Source organism: Spermophilus citellus, assembly GCF_964194105.1.
Source record: "Spermophilus citellus genome assembly, chromosome: 6".
NCBI lineage: Eukaryota > Metazoa > Chordata > Mammalia > Rodentia > Sciuridae > Spermophilus > Spermophilus citellus.
The window spans coordinates 142,405,442-142,414,206 of NC_138187.1; the positions used below are offsets into that span (position 1 = coordinate 142,405,442).

General features: G+C 40.1%; 1 protein-coding gene across 1 annotated transcript in view; it reads right to left on the minus strand.

The window, feature by feature from the left end:
• The window catches only part of CDC73 (cell division cycle 73), a 127,065-nt gene extending 122,489 nt beyond the window's left edge, over positions 1 to 4,576 (minus strand). The window contains exons 1-2 of the mRNA XM_081299513.1: positions 4,239 to 4,576; positions 399 to 504 (exon numbers count right to left, since the gene is read on the minus strand). Coding sequence (XP_081155639.1) covers positions 399 to 504; positions 4,239 to 4,369 — 237 coding nt within the window. The 5' untranslated portion in view covers positions 4,370 to 4,576. The remainder of the gene's footprint in view (positions 1 to 398; positions 505 to 4,238) is intronic.
• Positions 4,577 to 8,765: the final 4,189 nt, after the last annotated feature.

The following is an 8,765-nucleotide window of genomic DNA, read 5'->3' on the forward strand; positions in this document are numbered from 1 at the left end:
GTAAAAGATTTTCAAATACTGAGAAAGCAAAACTGAAAACAAATGAATTTATCAAGTATGAAAATAACTGCTAAATTAATTAATTCTAAAACAATGTCTGTTAATACTTTTATGACCAAAATAAATTTTTTCCCAAAACATCAGGATCCTTCCCACATCTTATAAATTTTTATAAAAACATCTCTGTAAATACCTTTATAACTTCTCTTGTTATAACATGATGTGTATTTCACATTAAAAAAAAACAGATTAAAAAATTTGTATTAATCAAAAAGTAGCCAAATTTTAATCCTCCAGGAAACTTATACGTTTGTGATCCATGAGGTAAATTATCCATGCCAAACTATACCTATAAACAATTAAGTTAAAAAACAAGTTTTAAAATAAACCCTACTTACAGCTGCACGACGGACATAAACAGGATGAGAAAGGTGCACATTATTAAGTAGAAATAAAATGGAATCCAAAGTGTAGTACTCTCTGGGTTGGCCTTCCTTTCCAGTCCTGAAATAATTAAAGCAAAATTTTTATTCACAATTTAAATTCAATTATTTGGGCTAAGGTACATGTATTGATTCATCTTTACCCACTTGACCATTGAACAATGTACTTAACATCGCTAACGAAAATACACATAACTGGGGCTGGGGCTGTAGCTCAGTGACAGAGCACTTGCCTAACATGTGTGAGGCACTGGGTTCGATCCTTAGCAAAATAAAATCAAATAAAGGCACGCTGTCCATCTATAATTATAAAAATAAATAAGTAAATAAATAATAAAAATACACAAAAATGTCTGAAGCAGTAGCACATGCCAGTAATCCCAGCTGGGGAAGCTGGGAAGGCTTGGGATAATGGGATCAACACCAGCTTCAGTGAGGCCTTATACAACTCAATGAGACCCAGTTTCCTAAATAAAATATTTTTAAAAGGCTGAGTATGTGGCTCAGTGGTTAAGTGCCCCTGAGTTCACTTTCCAGTACCAAAGGAAAAAAAAAAAAAAAGCCCCTAAATTATAAAATCTACTAAGTGTAATGTCAGGAAAGCAAAAAGAACACAAAGGGAGGCAATAACAAAATGCAAGAAGTAGGGAAAGCACACACAATTTTACTCTAAAGAACAATACAAACTTTTTTAGAACTGGACCCAAATTAGGATCTGGGCTTTATCAACAGAGAAAAAAACCTAATCATTTGCCACCATGCATGCATGTAATCCCAGCGGGAGGCCAAGGCAGGAGGATCATGAGTTCAAAGCCAGACTCAGCAATGGAGAGGCCCTAAGCAACTCAGTGAGACCCCATCTCTGAACACAATATTAAAAAGTGCTGGGAGCTGAGCTGGGTGCAGTGGCACTTGCCTGTAAATACCAGCAGCTCGGGAGCCTGAGGAGACTCAGCAATGAAGAGGCACCAAGCAACTCATTGAGACTGTCTCTAAATAAAATACAAAAAAGGGCTAGGGATGTGGCTCAGTGGTTAAAGGCCCCTGGGTTCAATCCCTGGTACCAAAAATAAATATCAGTTACAGAACGGAGGATCCTTAAGAGAAAACAAATTGTAATAAAACAATACAGTCTACAGGAACAAGCTCTCCAACGTTGTCACCTATGGGTAAGCTACTCTAGAAGATCACCTATTTATAGCTGGCCAAACCTAAGTGGGGCCATACTTTGTGTTCAGTGCCTGAGAAACTGGGGCTATATATAACTAATTTAATGTCCAATCCCACCCTTTACCCTATTTCAAAAAGTCACACAGCTCTGAAAGATTTTTCAGCAAGGAAGCAGACCAAAATGCAAAGGGGAAATAGCTCAGTTGGTAGAGTGCTTGCCTTGCATGCACAAGAGAGTGCTTGTCTTGCATGAACAAGGCCCTGGGTTCAATCCCCAGCCACCACAAAAAAAAAAAAAAAAAAAAAAAAAGCAAAAGGTATGGAAGATGGAAAGAGATGGGTATTCAATCCCACCTTTCCCTCTACATCTACCCATCATAATTCAAATGTACTATTTGAATTCATTTGAATACGGCCCACTATAACCAGTCCCCAATTGGACTTTTCTACCATCTCTATATTAATGTATTTCAAACCACACCTCACTTATTACTGTACAAAGAAATTTCAGTTTTTCCTTATGATAGAGTAAAAATAACAATGCACTGCATGCAATAAGAGTATGTAATGTTTTATACATACGTACATCTTTACAGGTGTACATACACATATAGAAAAGGAAAATTTCTCAGTGATTCACTGCTGAAAAGTCTGAAATCTGCTTTAAGCATTCCTTTTCACTGCCTTCAATGAAGTACTGTCAAAACATGTCCTTTCAGCCCTTATGCCTTTAGTATACAGCTCTGTCATCCTGAAGGACTAATCCATCATTTTTTTTTTCCTTCAAAGAAGTTAGTTTTTGTTTGGAGGGAGTATTGGGAATTGAATCCAGGGTTGTGTGCTTATTAGGCAAGCACTCTACCTCTGAATTACATCCCTAGACTCAGAACTCTTACCCATTCTGGGTGGAGGTAAGGTGATGGGGATTGAACTCAAGGGCACTTCACCACTGAGACACAGCTCCAATCTTTTAAGACAGGATCTCGCTAAATTGCCCAGGCTGGCCTAGAACTTGCAATCCTCCTGCCTCAGCCTCCAGAGTAACTGGGATTTCAGATGTGAGCCACTGTGCCTGGGTTTTTACCCATTCTGTAAAGCTTACTCATTTGTCCATGCATTCATTCAAAAAAGTTCAGTGGGATGCAAATATGTCACATACTTCTATGAAAACTTCCTTAAAATACCTGTAACTAGAAGTAACTGTTCTGAGATAGAAAGCCTTTCACAAGTTACTTATTCTTATCTCTTCTACTTGGATTAATTCTTCTGAGTCAGGAGCCAGGGTTTCAGGAATTTTTCTATTCCTTGAATTAAACTGCCCTAAACCCTGAATATTTGTTATTAATTTTATATACATGTATACACATATATATACACATACACACATATATATGTATACATATGTGTGTGTGTGTATATGTGTGTGTGTGTGTGTGTGTGTATATATATATATCCATTAAAAATCCAATCAAGGGCCAGCCTTTTTGGTTGTAGATCATGGTAAAGCACTTGACTAGCACATGTGAGGCACTGGGTTCGATCACCCACACCACATAAAAGTAAATAAATAAAATAAAGGTAGTGTGCATATGTGTCCATCTACAACTAAAAAGTGTTTTTTTTTTACTTCAATCAGATATTGCTTATGCAATTATCTTCAAAGGGTAAAACAAGAAATTCAGAATGGCGTTTAATCAATATTTCATAAAGCTTGTGAAATAAGAAGGCTAAAAGAAATCCCTTAAATTTCCCAGTTTTTCATCAACTCTCCATAAAGCCCTTTCCACTCAAACAAACTGAATAGGAAAGTTCTGGTCTAAAGGTCAAATTACCAAAATGAAGCATCAATAACAGTGATCAATCATTTAAATGATTATTAAAACTGTATCTAGATGTTTTCCTGAACGACTTAAAATTCACTAGACCCCACGTAGCATGCATGGATTGACGTCCCAACACATTTTCCTTGAATACACACTTTCCAAAATCACACACCATTATTTTCTTAAATCTGTAAAGCTCATTTCATTTGATCAGTAACTTTCTAACTGAAAAACTCCTGTTTTCCTCTCTAGCACTGGTTTTGATGATTACTGCAAATTAACCAACTCTTTCCCATCTTAGCTTCACGCAGTCCGTGCCCTTCTCTCTTCCTGAGGAATAACACCCTCCCCAATTACTAAGGAAGAAGAAACCGATCAGGAGCTGCAAAAGCCACCTGAGACAGAACACATGGCAGTCTCAAAGCAAATTTTAAGAACAAAAAGGAACGTCTCCGGCAGCAGACGGTGTGCTCCTTTGTGCACTTACGTTCAGGTACAGTTGTGCACCAGCCCTACACGTTGCTGGTACTTGATACATACTGGGGGAGAAAAGAACTGGTAAAGTCACAAACTCCCATGTTCCCGTTCCCTTTGGCTTCCCAAAGATTTAAAGGGATGGACCGCTCCAGACAGTTCCTCCTCTTCCCTGCTCACCCTAAAAGTGCAACTTGGGCTCTAGAGAGAAACTTTTTCCCAGAGCTCCCGTTTATCCCCCATCCCCAAGGGAAACAGGGGGAGGGGTTAGGAAAGAGGTCGCCTGGGGGCGCCCAACACCCCTAGGCCGAAGCCAAGCCGGACTTACCCCCAAACTACATAGTTGGTCTTCACATTCTTGGGCCAGGAGAACTCCCCGAAGATCACTTCGTCTCCCTTCACCACAATCTCCTTCTTCTGGATGTTGTACTGTCGCAGGACGCTGAGCACGTCCGCCATCTTCCCCCCCCCTCGCCGCCGCTTGCCCCGGGCGCCGCCGCCACCACCGCTGCGCCTGCCTCCCTCTTCCCCGGTCGCCTCGCCCTCTTCCTCCTCCTCCTCCTCCGCCGCCGCCGCCGCCGCCGCGAACCAACAGCAGCAGAACTAACAGCCGTCCTCGCCTACGACAGCAGCAGGGGCAGTAGCCACCCAGGCCGCCAAGGACCCCGCGCTATAAGGCAAGGCCCCGCCGCTGGCTGCCCGCGGAGAACGCCTGACTGCGCGCCTCCAGCGCCTCACGGCTGCCGCCAGGGGGAGCCGCGACTGCCCGGGAAAATGCCCCTCCCAGACTCCTCCTCCACACCGAGACGAATCCCTGAACCGCGCTGCGCACCAACACCGCGCCCCCGAACAGCGCGCGCACGGGAACACTGCCAGGCGCGCTCACTCGGAGGCGACAGGTGCGCGCGCACCTGCGCGGCCTTTCCGTACTTCCATCCCTAGAGCGCGCACTGAGTGTTCGACGGTGTGAGGCCTCCGCCCCCGGGGCCTTCCCTGGGCGACGGTGGGCCTCCGCAGCGTTTGCCATCCACTGGAATCCCTGCCTGTCTACGTCGGATCCACTTCTAGCAAAAGGTCTCTAGATCCTACTGATCTGGATAAGCCCTTTGAGAAGACGTGTTGGGCTTTGGTGTTTCTGGATCTGGTGTTTAGTTTTTGTCTTCGTTTTTGTATTTTTTTTTTTTCTCTTTGCAGAGGGGAAAAAGACCAAGTTCGGTGGAATACACTTTTTACACCATATTTGTTAATGGTTTTCACCTTATAGCAGCTGTAGGTTAATGGAGAAAATGGGATTAATACGAGAATAAGGTGAAAGCGTCTAAACAAGTTAACAAACTATCATAAAATATTGGGGTTTTCCCGCCCCTTTCCTTAGAGGATAACTTTTTCTATCCTGGTCCCTACTCCCAGCCAATCGCAAAGGACTAGAAATGGTTCCAAATTGTAAATGGGAAACCTACTCTGACAGAAACCTCAAACTATACTAATTAAAATACTTTTGGACAACTCCAATTTTTAAAATCGCGCTCAGAAGATTCAGTGGTGTCCTTGAAGAACTGGGAACATTTAACTAAATTCAATATACCAGTGCCTTACCGACATATCCCATGGTCCCCCCTCTCCCAACCCCCACCTTTATACCTCTTGTTACAGTAGAAGAGGGGAAGGCAACTTTGTGACAAAACAATGCCTTGACCGGTTTTGGAAAAATACATATATTTTTATGTGCAGCAAATAACCCTATATATACAGAAGTATGTGGGTGGTTTCATATACCATGTTTGGCTATTTTGCAATTGTGAATTGAGAAATTTTGTCTGTTCCAGGAATGTTTTCAACCCAGTATTTTCTTTATTTTTTTTTATTGGTTGTTCAAAATATTACAAAGCTCTTAACATATCATATTTCATACACTAGATTCAAGTGGGTTATGAACTCCCATTTTTATCCCAAATACAGATTGCAGAATCACATCAGTTACACATCCACATTTTTACATAATGCCCTATTAGTAACTGTTGTATTCTGCTACCTTTCCTATCCTCTACTATCCCCCCTCCCTTCCCCTCCCATCTTCTCTCTCTACCCCATCTACTGTAATTCATTTCTCTCCTTGTTTATTTTCCCATTCCCCTCACAACCTCTTATATGTAATTTTGTATAACAATGAGGGTCTCCCTCCATTTCCATGCAATTTCCCTTTTCTCTCCCTTTCCCTCCCACCTCATGTCTCTGTTTAATGTTAATCTTTTCTTCCTGTTCTTCCTCCCTGCTCTGTTCTTAGTTGCTCTCATTATATCAAAGAAGACATTTGGTATTTGTTTTTTAGGGATTGGCTAGCTTCACTAAGCATAATCTCCTCTAGTGCCATCCATTTCCCTGCAAATTCCATGATTTTGTCATTTTTTAGTACTGCGTAATACTCCATGTCAACCCAGTATTTTCTTGAGCCCCCCCAAACACGCATACTATAAAGAACTGACTGCTCTTGTCTATCCCACAAACTTTTTATTCATACCTATATGAGAACACAGAGTATGTCTTGGCTTCCTTGTTGATTGACTTGTCTTCCTCCTCATATACAAAACTAAGGAAGAAACAGACCTGTTTCCACAGGTATCCTAATGTCTAACACATTCTTTGGTACATAATAGGCAGGTTGGATAGAGTCTCAGTAAATGGTGAAGTAATAAGCAGGATGAGTTCAAGCAATTTAAGGTTACATGATAGAGTAAGTCTCTCAAAATGATAATTTATTTTATTTCATATACAGATAATGTCCAAGCCATCTCCTTAAAATTACTTCACTAGGCTCCCAGCCAGTTGGAGGCCATCCTCAGCAACTTGATAAGACCCTGTCTCAAGAATTAAAAAGGGATCAGGGTGTAGCTCAGTGGTAGTGCACCCCTGGATTCAATCCCCACTACCCTCCCCACACACAAATTGACTCCTAATGTGGGTTTAATGAGAATATAAAATGCAATAAAAGGTAATATTAGTAGTAGAGATGAAAATTTAAAAAATTAATAAGAAAAAGGTAATCTCATTTGTTTGCCTTGGGCAAAAGTTGTTCATTTCTCCAGTTATGAACTCTGGAACAATACTATGAGTTCTTCTCATAGAATGGATGAGCATCCATCAGAAAATATCATGTATTTTGGGAAATAGTGGATACAAGATCACTACATGGAATTTTACCACTTCCTCAGTTGCAAACAATACCTGTCCTTTCCAGAAATGTTCAAGTTTTGTTTTATTCTGATACATTTTTCAAATGACAAATCCCTAAGGATTACATCGTATAAGGTCTGTTTAGATAGGCATTTGGGAAATGCAGTTTGAAAGTGAAACTAGAGATAGTATAAGTCTCATACTGCTCAAGGGAACCATACACCAACAAGACATAACAATCATGAATGTATATGCCCCAAACAATGGTGGGCATATTACATTCATGATATCTTCTCAAGTCGAAGAACCAAATTGACCACAACACAATAATCTTGGGTGATTTTAACACACCTCTCTCACCACTGGATAAATCTTCCAAACAAAAGTTGAATAAAGAGGGCTGGGGATGTGGCTCAAGCGGTAGCGCGCTCGCCTCGCATGCGTGCGGCCCGGGTTCGATCCTCAGCACCACATACCAACAAAGATGTTGTGTCCGCCGAGAACTAAAAAATAAATATTAAAAATTCTCTCTCTCTCTCACTCTCTCTCCTCTCTCACTCTCTCTTAAAAAAAAAGTTGAATAAAGAACCTATAGAACTTAATAATACAATCAATAACTTAGACTTAACTAACATATATAGATTATTTCAACCTCCGTCAAGGGGATACACATTCTTCTCAGCAGCACATGGATACACATTCTTCTCAGCAGCACATGGATCCTTCTCTAAAATAGACCATATAATATGCCACAAAGCAACTCTTAGCAAATACAAAAAAGTAGAGATACTACCATGCATTTTATCAGATCATAATGGAATGAAATTGGAAATCAATGACAAAAAAAAATAAAAATTTCTCCAACACCTGGAAACTAAACAATATGCCACAATGGATTGCAGAAGACATCAAGGAGGAGATTAAAAAATTCTTAGAGGTAAATGAGAACCTAGACACAACATATTGAAATCTCTGGGACACTATGAAAGCAGTACTTAAGAGTAAAGTTCATTGCATGGAGTTCATTCCTTAAAAGAAGAAAAAGTCAACAAATAAGTGACCTCACATTATATCTCAAAGCCCTAGAAAAAGAAGAACAAATCAACAGCAAAAGCAGTAGAAAGCAAGAAATAATTAAAATTAGGGCTGAAATCAATGAAATCAAAACAAAAGAAACAATTGAAAAAATTGACAAAACAAAAAGTTGTTTCTTTGAAAAAATAAATAAATAAAATTGACAGACCCTTAGTTATGCTAATGAAGAGAAGGAGAAAGAAAACTGAAATTACCAGCATATGTGATGGAAAAGGTAATATCACAACAGACTACAGAGTGCAAAGGATAATTCGAAATTAGTTTGAAAACTTATACTCTAATAAAATAGAAGACATTGAAGGCATCAACAAATTTCTTAAGTCATACGATTTGCCCAGATTGAATTAGGAAGATATACACAATTTCAAACAGATCAATATTAAGTGATGAGATAGAAGACACCATCAGAAGCCTACCAACCAAGAGAAGCCCAGGACAGGAAAGATACACAGGAGAGTTCCAGAAGAAGAAGTACAAGTTGTACAAGAAGAACTAATACCAATACTCTTCAATTTATTTCAGGAAATAGAAAAAGAAGCAGCACTTCTAAATGCATTCTATGAGGCCAATTGCCGCAGTCTGGCTGGGC